General features: G+C 37.6%; 1 protein-coding gene across 2 annotated transcripts in view; it reads right to left on the minus strand.

The window, feature by feature from the left end:
- pkd1a (polycystic kidney disease 1a) overlaps nt 1–2,907 on the minus strand; it is a 70,919-nt gene extending 68,012 nt beyond the window's left edge. For both annotated transcript variants that reach the window (XM_019360024.2, XM_013264414.3), the window contains exon 1: nt 2,174–2,907. In XM_019360024.2, the coding sequence (XP_019215569.1) occupies nt 2,174–2,442 (269 nt within the window). In that variant the 5' untranslated portion in view covers nt 2,443–2,907. The remainder of the gene's footprint in view (nt 1–2,173) is intronic.
- Nucleotides 2,908–16,307: the final 13,400 nt, after the last annotated feature.

Here is a 16,307-nt window from a genome sequence, read left to right on the forward strand (position 1 = left end):
TGCACAGTTATGCGAAGAGGACTAAGGACAAGATTACTAAAGAGTAAAATATATAAATAAAAACACGGTCGCTCCGTTATCTATTAATCATTTACAGCATCGCTCCTTGTGGATGACTAAAGGACAGTCATTTACTGTGAGCGCTGAGTTCACATCTATTCAAGCTCAAATCTGTAGTTGGCTCCTCCAAGGTATCAAATTCACATACAACAGTGACAATAAACTAGCCTGACACTGCTTTAAGACAGACAAATCATTCACTGCCTATTCATTTTTGTGGTGGCTATCTGCTCCAAGGCTACATTTTTGAGTCTGGTAATAGTCTCTTAAATAAAAAAGCTATTTATTGCTAATATAAAAAAGACCTATAAGACCTGCTCTGCATGCTGTAAAGATTCACGGTAGCCTTACTGACTCTTCTCTGCATCTACTAAAAGATGTTAAAAGGACAAGGGTGACTTTAAGAGGGCTAACAATCCAGACCTGAACTGTCATCTCTCTGCCTCAGACAGACCAAAGGCCATTATTCAGAAATCGCTCCAAGTAAATGACCTTTTTTATTCTTTAAAGTCCAGCCTGCAGCATTATTAAATGAACACTACCAAGTTCTCCAGCTGATCTTAGCTGATTGTCTCATCCTTCTGTGAAACCAGATTTAATTAAGAGTAAAATATTTGATATCCACCACATGTGTCTGCCTATTGAGTAGGACACAAGTAGCTAAATTAGTAATTACAGTTAAGTTCACAGCCAGTCACCTTTACATATGACTTCCGCTGGTGCAGTAGGGTTAAGGAGGTTTATCTACTTTGATGCAATTAACACTCCAACAAATTCCAACATGAGACATTAACATTCAGATAAATCACAGACAGACAGTGCGGCAGAGTCTGTCTCTAATTTATCTGCCTCTAAACAAGCCACTTTGCTTCTTTTATGCAAACACTACCACTAAAGGTCAGGTGATAATAGGGGATCCTGTTGAAAGTGGAAGCCCTTTATACAACAAATACAACCAGTGTACCTGCAGAGTTTTATTTACTTGTAAAACTCTGTAAACAAAATTATAACGCTCATTTTGTGTCCTAAAGCAAGACCTGCCCAAAACAGTGTGCACTGATTATGTGCCTGGTATTTATAGTAAAGTCTTAAGTTAAATACTGTAAAGAAAGGTAGTTTCAGTAAAAATAAATAATGAATAACATATGGCTTCCATCGAACAGAACAGAATGTTCTGCTGCAGCTACACCAGAGGCTGAAGTCTGATCTGCTCCACCTTTGGTTTCTGGTCACCAACTTATTAATACCAACAAACGGGAAAAAAAGATGCGCACACGCACACACAAACACACACACAGTCACCAGCCGTCCTTCTTTTGACATAAAAAGTAACCTAAAATTATATTAAATATTATTATTATTATCATTATTGCCTGATTGAAAAATAATTACTATGTGGAGACAATCAGTTTCGGGTTTGTTTGTGTTCTAACTACACTGGTGCACCCAGCAGACCATCAAAGCCAACTTAATCAAATCTCCACATCTGTCAGAGCGCTTATACGTTCACAACGCCACAATTTATTCATGTTTAATCTGCTAATTACTGTATCGATTACTTGGATAAATACAAATGCTAATACCATAAATATTTTCGTGACGTACCAAGGGGGAAAACAAACAAACAACAGAAACTTCCAGCCCAAAGTGGTAGTTAACAGGATTTGTTCCACCAGCAGCCCCAAGCAAAAAAAAAGAAAAAAAAAAGACAAATTTCCACTGAGTTTAAGAAGCAGAAGAGACTCAAACGCTCACATTTTAAAAGCTTTTTTTGCTCGTTTGATTCACAGCGGCTCTCACGATTAATTCTGACTATTTTCCAATCAGCTGATCTAACTGATTAAACATTTGACCCTTTTAATTACTACAGAACAGCAGCATAAACAATAAATCCAAAAATCACGTCATATTAGGTGTTTGGAATAATGGGGTACACGCATATGGGGATATAACAAGCGGACTGATAGACAGAACCCCAGATGAATTACATTTTTACGTGTGTTACGCTTGTTTTCCTGGTTGATGGTTATCTCTAAAGTTTGGTCAAACTGGGTGAAAAACTCTCCACAGTGCATTCATATCCTGTGCAGCCAGTTTTGGTTTCTTTACTTACAACACATTGGTGGCCAGCGGGATCTCTTCCGCCGCAGGGGCCCTTTCCAACCCGATGTTGGAGCAGTTGACGACGCAGGACTGCTGGGGCCCCGTACAGCTGCAGTTAACGGGACAGGGACTGCAGCTCTTGCCGCCGTCCGCCTGCGCCGCGGAGCCCCATACTTCCAAGCAGCAGAGCGCCACAAGCAGACTGGAAAAGAAACTAAACCTCGGGAGGCAGACGCCATGTTTTCGCTTGGATAAAGTCTGTCCATTTCCACAAGGCATAGCTCACTCACATCTCATCGCCTCTGATGGTGTAAGTCCTCACAATCTGGGAAGGAACAAAATGCACGGAACAAAAGCAAAAACACGCGTGTCCTTTTTCCACGGCTTTCATGTAAAGAGACAAAAACAGAAGAAGTCATTAACTTTTTCACACCGTTATCTGCCTTTATTTTCCCAGCGTTGTTTTTCTTCTCCTCGTATCCCCTTCCCCTGGAAATGTAACGGAGCTTTTCCAGAATCCTTTGAGGAGAAAAAAGTTTTGGAGAACTTCCTCCCTCCCCCTTTTTCCATATCATGCAGTTCCCCGAGCCGCCACTGTGACCTGGCGAATAGCCTACTTTTCCTTCTCAGTTGAATGAATACAATATTAGACTGATTACCCATTTAAAAAGGGCAAACATTTAAAGTGAAAGTTACTAAATAAAACAGCTAGAAAATGGCTTATACAGTTTTTTTAAGTTGCCAAAATAATCGATTGAAATAAACACAGTTTTGAAGTTCATATGTAGCCAGGCCTCAAATTTCTGGTAGTTTTTCTCTGATGAGGGTTACTCCTGGTTAGAGGGCATGGGTAAAAGATTCATGGGCATTCTCTTTTTGTTTTTACTGATAAAGTAAAAAGTTGACTGCATCTTCACTTGCCCAACTGGTAACACAGCTTCGATCAATCCTTCATTGGCAAAAAAGTTGGGATGCTGTGCAAAAGGCAAAGAAAATCAGAATGCAGTCACTTTAAATCTTCCATTTGCTTAAATTTGGTAGAAAGAAAGCATAGGGAAACGCTGAGAGTAGGAAATGTTATTGATTTTGTTATCGGTTTTTGAGGGGAGAATATATGGTCATTTTAAATATGATGCCAGCAAGACATTTTAAAACATTTGAGACAGAGGTAAATTAATGAATAAAGAAAGAAAGAAATGAAAAGTCAGTACCACCTTCTTTTGGGGTATAAAAAGTCCTTCTAGTGAGTCCTTCAGAAGTGAACACGGAAACAGTTTACACTCTGTCAAAGACTGCATGGACAAGCTGAAAAAGGTTTTCATCAGCCGTAGTATGTGATATCATTGACAGATTAAAAGAATCAGAACAAAAGTGCAGGCAAAGGACAAGGCCCTAAAGAAATACTGAATGACATGGTAAATGGTCAAAATGGCCTGTATTTGTATAGCGCTTTACTTAGTCCGTAAGGACCCCAAAGCGCTTTACACTACATTCAGTCATCCACTCATTCACACACACCTTCACACATTGGTGATGGCAAGCTACATTGTAGCCACAGCCGCCCTGGGGCGCACTGACAGACACTGGCGCCACCGGGCCCTCTGACCACCACCGGTAGGCAACGGGTGAAGTGGGTGAAGTGTCTTGCCCAAGGACACAACAACAGAGACTGTCGGAGCCAGGGCTTGAACCGGCAACCTTCCGATTACAAGATGAACTGCCAAGTCTTGAGCCACGATTGCCGATCATAAACAGACACAATCAGCTCAGAAATGTTTCTGGAAGCTGTTGTCAGTGGACGGTTTCTTGCTTCATAAATGTAATTTGAAATATATAAACAAAATGCATAAACTTCTCTGGGCCTGCGCTTAAATGTGAAGGACTGAGGTCAAGTGAAATATTGTCCTGTTATTTATTTATTTGCTGTAAATTGGTATGGGGGTGCATTAGTGCACTTGGCATGGGTAACTTGCACCTCTGTGGAGGCCCGATTATTGCCAAATGAGGCAGGCTCAGAAGCAACATAACATAACATGATATGCAGATGGCAATTTTTCAGTGACAGGCTTATTTATTTCAAAATCACAGTCGACCTGCTTTACAGCAGCGTTGCTTTGAAGTATAAAACTAAGTTCATGTCGGTCACACATTGAGAAAATTTGCTGCTTTATGAAAGGAAGATTAGTCCTATATAGAACAAAGATGGGAAAACATTTGCTTTGCACACTACACCACAACCTGGTCTTATTAAAAGAACAGATGATGATGGTAAACATGCCCATCTCCCATGAAACACATTGCTGATATCAAAGTGAGGTTGCATTTTTTTTTTAAATACAAATATTCAAATCATTCAGTTTAAACACCTGTTGCATTTGTACTGTTATCTTATTACATGTAAGGTTTAAACTATTTCCAATTTAAATTCTGTCTTTATGACATTGTACTCTTTTGAAAACAAAGTCATGATAACAGCCAGTAATTGAACTTGAGCCATAAAAACCCATAAGCTGAAATCATAAATAATAAACATCTTAAAACAGCGTGACTTTTTTGTCACTGTGAGTCAAGAAGGAGCAGAAATGAAGACATATTCATGGTTCTTGCGATGAAGGTGGGCATAAAAACAGTTACTTAACAGGTTAAAAAAAAAATCAGAGCATGAAATATGCGACTTTGTTCAGATAAAAAGTGTTAAATATGAAGCACTCAGTATTTTTTCACCTTGAGGTAGTGATATGACTGTTGGAAAGCCTTCTTCACTCACAGAGACTGAAAGTTTAAAAATGAATCTGCTCTGCTGGTATTTCATTGTAAAATGACAAATGTATCACTCTCTATTTTTCACATTTCTCCTCTCTCACACTCTCTCTGCAGTATTTCCTGAAGCAATGCATGGCACGTGTTAGAGGTGTTTCTCGGGTATTTGATTTGGCCAGAGTGCACACATCCTTCCTGCAGGCATCTGGTGCTCCGTACAAAGAAGAGCCCCACAATAACTTGCATACTTTCTTATTCTCATGAGTCTTTGGCAGTTCTTCACTGTACAGCTTATATTTGAGAGACAAAAATATGCGTGAGTGAAAGACAGCCTACACTCAATATTTTAGAGAAAGTTCAAAAATAAAGGGTTATGTATACAAATCTATACATACATCTTTCACATAGTTTGCAATGCACTTTGGCAGATAAGTAAAAAGGAGAATAATCAGAAGGTCAATTCAAACTAAAAGCCAAATATTAAAGCCAAAGAAAACAAGATAAGGGAAAGTTGAGACAGAGTTTCAAAGAAAAAGGAATGCACAAGGCAAAGCACAAATTGGTAAGTAACAAATACCAAAAAGAATAAAAGCAATAATAACAGTACAATAACAATAAACAAGAGGACAAGGGCAACAAATGCTCAGCATCACAAAAAAAATATGATTTCAGAAGTGATTTTGGAAGGAATTCAGTGATTCTGAGAGCCTTATCTCCTCTGGAGGGTCATTCCAGAGTCAAGCCTGAGGATTTAAGGTTGGTGGTTCATGTGGGGTCAACAGTTTTTCTATTTATCTTGAAGCCAGATCCAAGCATGCTTTAAAGGTGATTAGCAGAATGTCAAAATCAAACACATGGAGCTGGTGGAAAGAGGTCAGGAATGGGGAGGCGTGACGCTGACTTCTAAACCTGAGTAGTGACTTTTCACAGTATGTACGACCCAAAAAGGTGCAGAAAGTTGGGACTCGGTGTAAAATGAGGTGCAGATTATCTAAACCCATATTTTATCCAGTTGGTGAAATGAGTGGACTATATGCAGGCCAGTTCAGCATCCAGACTTCTCTACTGCTAAGCCAGGTGTAGCATTGTTTAGCTGCAATATGAAAGACCTCTGAAGAAAGACATCATCTGGTTATGAGCATATACCGCTTTTATCCTGTATATACTTTTGAGCATTAATGATGCATTTCTATAGGGATTAATGCACCCTCATACCATCTGAGATGCAAGGCTTTGACTTTGGTCCGTTGAACAAGTCCCTCTCCTCTTTAGGAAAAGCAGCATCCATGTTTTCCAGAAAGAATTTCACATTTTGATTTGACTGACCACAGAACAGTTTTCCACTTTGTCTCAGTCCAATGATCTTTGGCCAAGAGAAGATGGCAGACTTCCTGGATCATGTTCACATATGGCTTCTTCTTTTTATATTTGAGGATGGGACAGTGAACTGTGTTTACAGACAGTTATTTCTGGGAGTGTCCCCGAGCCCGTGGATTGATTTGCATGACAGAATCGTGCCCGTGTCTTCCCTTTTATGTCGGAGAACATTCTTCTGAAATCATTCAACAATGATGTGTATAGATACAATTATTTTGCAGGTTGGTGAACCTCAACACATCTTGTTTTCTGATAAACTCTGCCTCTCTAAGATGGTCTTTTTTACATCGAACTATGATACTAACCTGTTGCTTATTAACCAAATTAGATGCAAATTGTTCCTTTAGCTGTTTCTTTCTGGCACCACTTACATTTCCAGTCTTTGGTTGCACGCATCCCAACTTTTGAGACGTCTTTCTGACATCAAATTCAAAATGAGCTGTTTTTCATGAAATAGTAAAATGTCTGACTCATTTCCTCACAGTGCACGCATTTTGGCATAAACGAAAGATCCTAAAAGGTCCTATTCTCTCAAAGCATGGCAGCTTTACATAGAACATTCAAATAATAATTTTGTTGCACATGTGCATTGAAAATATAGAGCTATTCTATTCTAAAAACATTACAAAGAAGTAGGTAATAAAAGCTTGCATTTCAAACAAATATTTTCACAATATCAAAACATTTTAGAGGTGGTAATAAATCAGTTTGTGTCTTGTGGAGTTGAACATTTAACTTTAGAAGAACTGTTATTGCTTATTTTTTGCTGACAGATGTTGAAGAGCGCTTTAGATACCTCCTCGTCAGAGAATCATTTTTATCTTGAGGCCATGGCTCTAGGCTCTTGATCCCCAGGCATAGCTCAAGTTAGGCTTTACTGGAATGAAAGCAATAAAAAAAAGCTTTTCAGACAATTTTATATTTTGAAACAAAGAGAAACAAGAGTACAGGGCTAGAACATAAAGAACAAGTCATTTCAATGTCAAATTCAACTTGATGAAATATGTTTGCAGTTAAAGTCTCAGAGGGATTCACAACTTTCTTGAAAAGACTATTTCAAAGCAACAAGGAAACCCCCCCACCTGAAATTTCTGATCCACCAAGGCACTTCCTGGGAAAAAATAAAATAAAACAAAGATTTTAATTATGTTTTAGTTAATAAACCTAAGAAATAAACAAAAAATAAAAAACAAAAAGAATAAAACCCAGGGATTGGTATTATGTTCAAATTGATAAACCTTGGTTAAATGTAATCAGTTAAGCGGTTCTGCATATCTTATTATACATTCACCAGTCACTTTGTTAGGTACATGTGTTTAACTTGTTAACTACAATCTTATCACCCAGTCATTTCACAGCTGCTCAGTGCATTTATGCATGACCTGCTGAAGTTCAAAGTAAGCATCTGAATGGGAAAAAAGGGATTTAAGTGAGGTTGAATGTGGCATGGTCGTTGGTGCCAGACAGACTGGTCTGAGCATTTCAGAAACTGCTGATCTACTGGGATTTTCCTGCACAACTAACTTGAGGGTTTACAGAGAAAGGTCTGAGAAACACTAAATATCCAGGTCTTTGTGTGAAAATGTGTTGTTGATGCCAGAGGTCAGCGGAGATTAGCCAGACTGCTTTAAGCTCATAGGAACTCAACATTAACGTAACGGTTTTTATGTATACGTAATGAAGATTCAGTTTCTTACTGCATTGTTGCCATTACTTTAGAACATCTTCGTTATTGATTTAATATGAGTTCATTATAGAAGAGTGCATTGAACATCATTGGCTGACATCCTTGTTGACTTTTGATATCCCTAAAAAATGTAAGATCTACTCTGTTTCATATTATTATCTCTCTCCAAATATTTTTTTGTAGCTAATAGTTTCTCTGGATTTTATCCTTGGCAGCAGACAAAACAAAGACAATGTTTTCCTTTATTTATTAGATATGAATATCTCCAAATTAAGTGTCAGTTTCTTAGTTTCTCCCTGTTATACAATAGAAAATTAAGCATTGTTTTCCTGTAAACTTGTACGCATCTACAAATATACAAATAGAGATTTCAGTTATTTTCTAGACAACTAGAAAATCTGACGTCAAGACAGAAAATGAATGGGAGAAATTATCACAGTTTCTAATGAGGGAGACATAGATATATGTGGCATATTCTTTTAGTAACACACGGCAACAAGCCAATTAGTTTTTGAAACATTTCCATGAAAGTGATGCCCCGCTGAAGCTAAAGGAAAACAGAAAATACTCTGCTGCTAAATTCCCAATTAGCCATCAAGAAACATTACAAAAGTAATGGCAATATTCATTGTCTATTTTAATCCTTGGACCCACATAGTTGGTCTCGATCTGCACTCTCTGCTGACTTTATTGGCTCATGGAGACAGCCCGCACAAGCAGATGGTCCAAATGTATCAAATTAAGTATTTTGTGTTTGTCTGGCCCGGACTGGTTCAGTCTGGGCTGGGTGAAGGTAAAATAAGCTTGGCTCCTGTTTGGTTATGGGGAGGGTCCTCCAGCCTGGCCAGGAAAACAGTACTTACTGAGGCCTCTGTCTGTGTTTTTGTAGGTCTGCAGGAAGAGAGGGGAAGTAGGGGGTTACAGAAGGAGAGAGTGAGAGAGGTTTGGAGATGGTGATGGAGATGGAAGCACATAACAGAGAGAAACTAGAGGCGGTATGGAGACAAAATTTCATATGAGACATGCACATGAGAAAAGCCCCCTTAAAAGAACAATGAAAAGTTGCTTGTCTTATTTGTCTTTTAAGAGATATAGATGCAAAATGGCAGTGATTTGAGCAACTATATGTTCATTGCATTCAATAAAAATACATGTATGACTGATTTGAGAAGGAGTGAAGCTTGTAATTCTACATATGAAATGGTTTATTTACATTTATTCCTAAAAAGGTTATCTAAATTCCACCTGACAACTTACACTAATAATTACTCACTGGAGACATGAAACAAAAGTTGTTTTAAAATTGTTTCAGTTTTTATCCAATCCTGCTATCTCAATAAATGATTTTTCTTTTTTTAACCTAACAGTGCTACACTATCTGTTCTACTGTTTAACTATATAACAGGCACATGTAATAGAAACTAAACAATATTTTAGGTCAAACCCCTAAAACCCCTTGGATTACTGTAATTACAAGGCAATATCTCTTTAATGTTTTGAGGGAAAGAAACATTCACTCAAGAATAAAAAATTATATATTGTGGTCAAAGATACTGTGATCTTATCTCTTTCCACTTTTTGTGTAAGTCAGTGACAGACTTAATGGACTTAATGATGACCTCACAATTCAGGTGTAACTCAGGAACTCATGTCAAACTAACTTTCTGAAAAATGCAGAGTAAATCATAGACATGACCTCAAATGCTTAGTTAGTTATGCTGCTATGTAAATACCGAATGTGAAGTGCATACAAAGAATCTATCAGCGATTTGAAGGTGAGAAATATTTTTTCAGCTGTCTTGGAATTCACATTTGTAAAATGTGTCCCTTTATATAACGAACTATATAAAAGGTGATTTAGAATACTATTCTGCTTTTTAATAGACAATTTTATATTCTTAACTCCCATTTAAATGCACTCTCAAGAGATTAGCTCATGTAAAGTCATTTATTAAATGCATTTGATAAAAATCCAAGCCAGTCAAATTTAGGATTGATCAAGAGCCAACTGCTGCTTTGCATCAGCAACAGGAATTTTACATTGTTCACACTTGTCCTGTCTTAGAGATTTCTCTTTTGATATGCTTTATGTGTAGTTTAACCTTTAAATTAAACTGTGAGTGAGGAAACAGTAGTAGAGAAACTAAGTTGACAGCATGTTAGCAGACTATTAGATGACAGAGAGGCAGAATGAAGTGGGAGCAAAAGCTTTAAAGTCTGCGTACAGAGGGCTGAGGCGTTCCCACTTGACACTGATGAGCTCCACCCCACCAACCAGCAACTTGGAACACGTGCAGAGGAAAAGCTGAGTTTCAACCCTGGGGTTTGTTCGTAAAAGACTTATATCTGAGGTGCCAGTCAGAATTGTAAGTCGTCAAACCCCGCGGACGGAAATAGTCAGCAATTTCAGCACATATTAACTCAAAATGTTCTTTTAGCAACGAACTGCTGGATAAAAACCCAAATCTTCCAGGACTTTTACACACTCAAACATTCTTCCAGGACATTTTTGTATTTTTTTCTAGTGAGAGTGATGAAAATCGCTTCCACAAAGCAAAATGAAGAAAGACTCGCAGTCTCATTCAGCTTGTAATAATGTATAGGTATTATTGTGTACCAAGGTCAAATAACAGGCAGTAGTGCTCTCTGATAGACATTATGGCCACAGGAAAGTGCCTTACCTTCAAGCTTCAGCTGCAAGGCCACTTTGGACCCAATCAAAACAGTGAACAAGCACCACTCAAGTCCAGCCATGACAAACAAGACTTAAATAAATACTTACTTGGCAAGAACTCAGAGAGGATGTAGTGCCACATAGGGCATCCAATAATCTAAAGAATAGCATGTTTTAATGTCATACTGTATATATCGTTTCATTGTGGGAAATTGTTGAAGGAATTTCACTGCTCCTGCATTTAAAGGACACAAAATGATAGATCAAGGCAAGTTAGAAAGGGAAAAGACAAGTCCATTATATCAAAATTTCTTTGGTCTTACTTTTTTCTTTTTTTCTTCTTTTTTTTTATTAAAAAAACCATTGAACCTGAAGGACAAGGAAAGTGAGAGAACAGAAAGAAGTGCGGGACGCTGTCTCCTTCGCCACAGTAATTAGCACCCAGCTCTGACTCCCTGTACAGTTCTCCACAGTGCGGTGTGCTTTAATGAGGACACACTTCTTTGTTCTGTCAAGGAATCAGCTGCTTCCTTCTTGCGTCCCTGGTTTTGCTAAAGAAATAATTGTCAGTTCTCTTTGACTAAACGCTGAGGATACTTGGTGCTGCCAATACTTAAATGTCAAAATGTCAGCACATGTGCCAGTGAGCAGCTGTACATCAGGTGGCTGAATAAGTTTTACTTGCATTATAGGGTTGCTGGTTCAATGCCGAAATTCTCCAGTTTCAAGGGTGCGTTTAAAGCCCGTTGAACTCCAGGAATGTAAAGATGGGAAATTAAATACTCTAGTAATAGTACCAGCTGATTATGTTGATTGTATTTTTATTGTTGTTTTGCACAAACATACCCATCTTTATGGGTGACAAGATTTCAAAATGTCTGTAATTTGATATATAATGCAACTTTAGATGTAGCATAAACAAGCAAATTAAAAAGACTTAATGGTTCATATTTCATCTTTCTTGTATTTCAAGGCTTCATAGGTAGAATTGGTTTATTGTAATCATCTGAACCCACATGCTTATCCTCCTAAGACCCAAACTCTTTAATGGCATGCATTTTTAATTTCTCTTTGCTATTTGGGCTGATTGGGACCTGATTAATATAAAAACAAAGAATTACCAGATTTTTTTTAACCTGATTTTTGTTTCTGAGAAAAATGAGATCCACATATGAGGAAGTTCGTTTTAAATTTTGATAGAACAGTGGCAGTATAATGTCCTCGTAAGTGGATATCAGGCCCTTGTACAGCTAAATTTAGTATTTTGGTCTAGACAACCCAAAATGTGATGTCCACATATGTGGACGCCAGGTCCTAGGAGGTTAAAATGAGGCGATCCGTATGGATCTGACATGATGTGAAAGGTCTTTTGCTGGCAGTGTTTAGGTCCAAATACTTGGTCACCTAATCCAAATTTTAACCACTTAATTATAGTTTTTCCTTTACCATCTACACTTCAATTAGCTGCCTATTAACCAAACTCTAAAAAAAAAGATAATGTCGCTAAATATGTTATAAAGCAACTTTAAGGTGACAACTAATTTCCACTGCCCCCAAGTGGTCAAAAATGACTGCAAGGGGTTCAAGAAACATTTCAGGAAATACTTATAGTAATATAAATAAATTGAATTGAATATGAGAAATATATATAATATAACACATATGGAAATATGGAGTTTGCATTTGAAAGTGTTTGGTTTGACCACCTGAACTCTCTTAGGCAAAATATCATGTAATTTCTTAGTAGTAGCGGTAGTCTTCAGGAATATTCTCCAGGCTTCTTGAAGGACAATCAAAACTCTTCTTTGGATGATGGCTGTCTTTTATTTTGTTCTCTGTTAAGTTGATGCCACACGGCATCAATAATTTTGAGGTCCAGGCTCTGAGGAGGCCAATCCATGACTGATAGAATTCTATTCTGTGTTTTTCTATCCAGGTATGCATTTACTGCATTGGCAGTGTGTTTGGGATTATTGTCTTAGTAAAAAATGTCAGTCTTGGCAAAAAGATCCTCCAGATTGTTCTGCATGTTGGATCAAAATCTAATGGTGCTTTTCTGTGTTTATAATTCCATCAGTCTAAACAAAATCATGTTTCCTTAAGAATGGCTTCTTTACACGGCTTCTTCTTTCTTTCTGGATGGTTTCAGTCAGCTGTTGCAGAATCTTCCAACTATGCACACCTCACACCAAATATGATGCTTCCAATTAACACAAACCTCTTAAGTTTCTTCTAAAAATAAGTAAATGAAATCTGTTGTACTAATCATATGTCTCTGCTCTCTGTAGTCCTTATAAGGATGATTGCACCACAAAGAGACCAAGAACCTATCCACTGACTACATTTGTTTGTGCCTTCTCTTCTTCTAACACACAGAGAGGTCAAAGGCTACACATTTTTGATGACAAGCTTTTGACTTCAAAACTTTGGGCTGAATATTAAATTAGTCTTTTAGATGTCAGCACGACATAGTGCTGAGTGCACTTTAAAAACACACTGAGAGTGAATCTGTAGATTGCCCACAAGGAAAATCTTGGTATCCCTCAGAAAGCTTCTAGGGAATAAGTGTGATTTTAAAAAATAATGAATAAAATCAGAACTCACAGATTTCAGAAAATTGGACATGTTCTCTTTCTCACAATTTCCTGAGCATTTCACACTCAGCATGAACCTAGAAGTACCTGAAAGCTCTATAAGCATACAAGTAAATGCACATTAGAGACCGCTTTAGACTATTGTTACACAGTGAAAACGCAATGAAAAATGAAAACTACTCAGTGGTACATCAGACAGTATTAAAGGTTATTAACAGTTCTACGGGAGTCGCTATAGAACAGCATTAACAGGCATAATCACACCGGTACAAAATAGATTTTCCTCGGATTAGAAAGGATGAGATTTAAGATTTTCTGGAGCAGGCTGACTGAGCGTAATAGTTTGAAAGCTCCGCTAATGAATCTAGCTGCATGTAGAAGGTTAAGAATTATTCACTTCTGACAGCTAACAAAGCACAGATTTGTAGTGAGTTTTTATATTCAGGTATGCTTCTACTACATTGGTATTGTGTTTGGGATCATTGCCATGCTGAAGAATTAAGCTGTTCCTAATCAGATGCTTTCCAGATGGTAGTGTATGGTAAATTGGGATTTGATGGTACTTTTCTGAGCTTCTCTGAACATACTGATGAGAGTCTGGAACAAAAATTCCACGTTTGGACCTGTTGTCACTGATTTTCTGTGCAGTTTTTGTGTAATTTGGTCATCCACAGCTTTTTCTCCCTGTTTCTCTTTGTTAGAAGTGGCTTATTGACAGTCACACTCCCACTGAGACCATTTCTGATGATGCTTTGGTGAACAGCAATTGGATTAACGGAAGGGTCAGATGCATCTCTCGGGTCCTTTGTTAAGTTGGATTCTTTTTCTCCAGTTTTTAATGACATTACATACCTGTCATCTGCAACAGAGAGTTTTAGGTTTGTCACCTCTTTGTTTGTCATCAGTTGACCAGTTTCCTCAGAGTTTTTAGGTACACACTGTTCATCGTGTGAAGCTTTTTTATTTTTTGAAGCATTTTCAGAAATAGGAACAGTGTTTGTATTTTTGGGACAAGTTGTTGGCAACAATGTCCTGAAAGATACAATTTAAAATTATTATTTTGCTAAGTTGTCTGTTACGTGTAGATAGAACAACTGGTTCATCCCTTGAGTTTGGTGCCTTTATTTATATTTAGATGACTGATCGGTCACTGTGATGTGACTTCAACAAAAAATAAAACATTATTTTGAAAGTGGTTGGGTATAAACACGACTGAAAATAGTAAAAAACCAGGTAATGTCCAACAGAAAACTTTAAAAGACCACCAGAAAGCCTGGAGAACAAATGCTTTAAACTCCTTTAAGGAAATTACAAGAAAGTCTGGCTCATTAGAAACAGAATATAAGAAATCAGGAGCAGCTTAAGACTTTGCACAGTACTGTATTTTAAACATGAAGTTTCAGTCAGCCGTCAACTTCATCTAAATTAAACATAAATAGCAAAAACCTGTATCCAACGTCTAAAGCACATGCAGTCCAGCTATCAAAACATTAGCTCAATGATTAATATATATGATGTATATTATTCTGCACAAAGGTAAGAGTAAAAGTGACAAGTTGTGATTTGATGGATTAGACCTTGCCTGTCCTTTCCTGGCTTAAGAGAGCTGGAAAAGTCCTTGCCCTTCAATAAGAATTTTTCAAACGTTTCAAGGTTTTGTGTAGAAAAAAATTGGACTCACAACTAATATGATTTATTTCCTGCCCGCAGACCTGTTCATAAATCTCTCCAGCTCAAACATGCCACCACAGCTAATTTTTTTTCAAAGTATAATTTTACATCAGAATTTTCATAAATCTGTTTGGAGGTATTTTAAATTTGTTATGAAAAAGAAGCTGCGTTCACATCATCAACATATTTGAACTCTTTTATAGGTCAGTATAAAGCTGCTTGCTTTGTTTGCATTGTCTTTTTCTCTGTGCAAATTCTCACTTTTATTTTATCCCTCTCACATGCACGTTGCCCACAGGACATTAATGTCCTTTGACAGGCTGGTAAGGTCAGCCCTCGGGCTGTGTGAAAGCTTCACTCCAGGGGATTGTTGTGGAGATGGACAGATATTCTCCCCTCTTTCCCTAGATACATTTATTAACTAAAAACTGGTACTGAATCTTTATGAGGCAGTCGGGGATAAGAAGCTCCTTATGTTCCCCGCAGAGAAGGAAGGAATACATAGAAAAAGAGGTAACAAGTCAGAGAGTACTGGAAGCCACAGACAAACAGTCAGTTAGACATATTAAGCTTGTGGTATGTCTGGCTGGCCTTGTTTGGGTTTGTTCAGGGAGAAAGAGACTAACAGCTTGTCTGTTAAATCATTTTCAGGTGACTGACATTTACAGATACGCAGACAAAACAGAATGACAAAGCTTTTTCAATTTATTTATACAGAGGCAGCTCTAACATCTTCTACATTACAGTTCTTTATCATGTTAGACAATTAATGAAGTGATAATAAGTCAATGACACATACAAATTACTATGAACTTTAGAGTTATGATCTGTGACAATACAGCATCTAGATACATTGTATACATCTATAATTTCTACTTTCATTTGAAGAAGTGTCCAGGAAACGGTTGCATGGCTCCTTTGGAAATCTTTCTGGTGAGCCGTCTTACAAAGCTCACACCACACTCACGCTGCATCTTCAAAAGGGCTTTGAAGTGCCTTGGGTGCAACCAGACAGCAACAGTGTTGCTGTTGCAGTGTTCTTTTTGCACATTTTTCTTGTATCATGTGAAAGGCATCTTTTGAAACTGCAACTCATTTCTACCCAATGGATACTCAGAAGTCTTGCAGCCATGTTTCAAAAGCTAAAGGAGTCTAAATATAGAAAAAGAAATAAATAATTGTTTGTGTGCTTTATTTCTTTGGCCATGAACCACAAAACATTCTCAAAGGACTCCACAGTCTCATGCAGCCACACAGAAAAACTCTCATGGTCTCAAACTGTGACATTTAGAGTTTTATTGTGTAGTCGGACAGACTGCAGCACATTATTATATCAACAATAATATAGAGAGCATGTTCGAGCTAAAGTCCGAGCACTTAT

This window comes from Oreochromis niloticus, linkage group LG6 (genome assembly GCF_001858045.2).
Source record: "Oreochromis niloticus isolate F11D_XX linkage group LG6, O_niloticus_UMD_NMBU, whole genome shotgun sequence".
Taxonomy (NCBI): Eukaryota; Metazoa; Chordata; class Actinopteri; order Cichliformes; family Cichlidae; genus Oreochromis; species Oreochromis niloticus.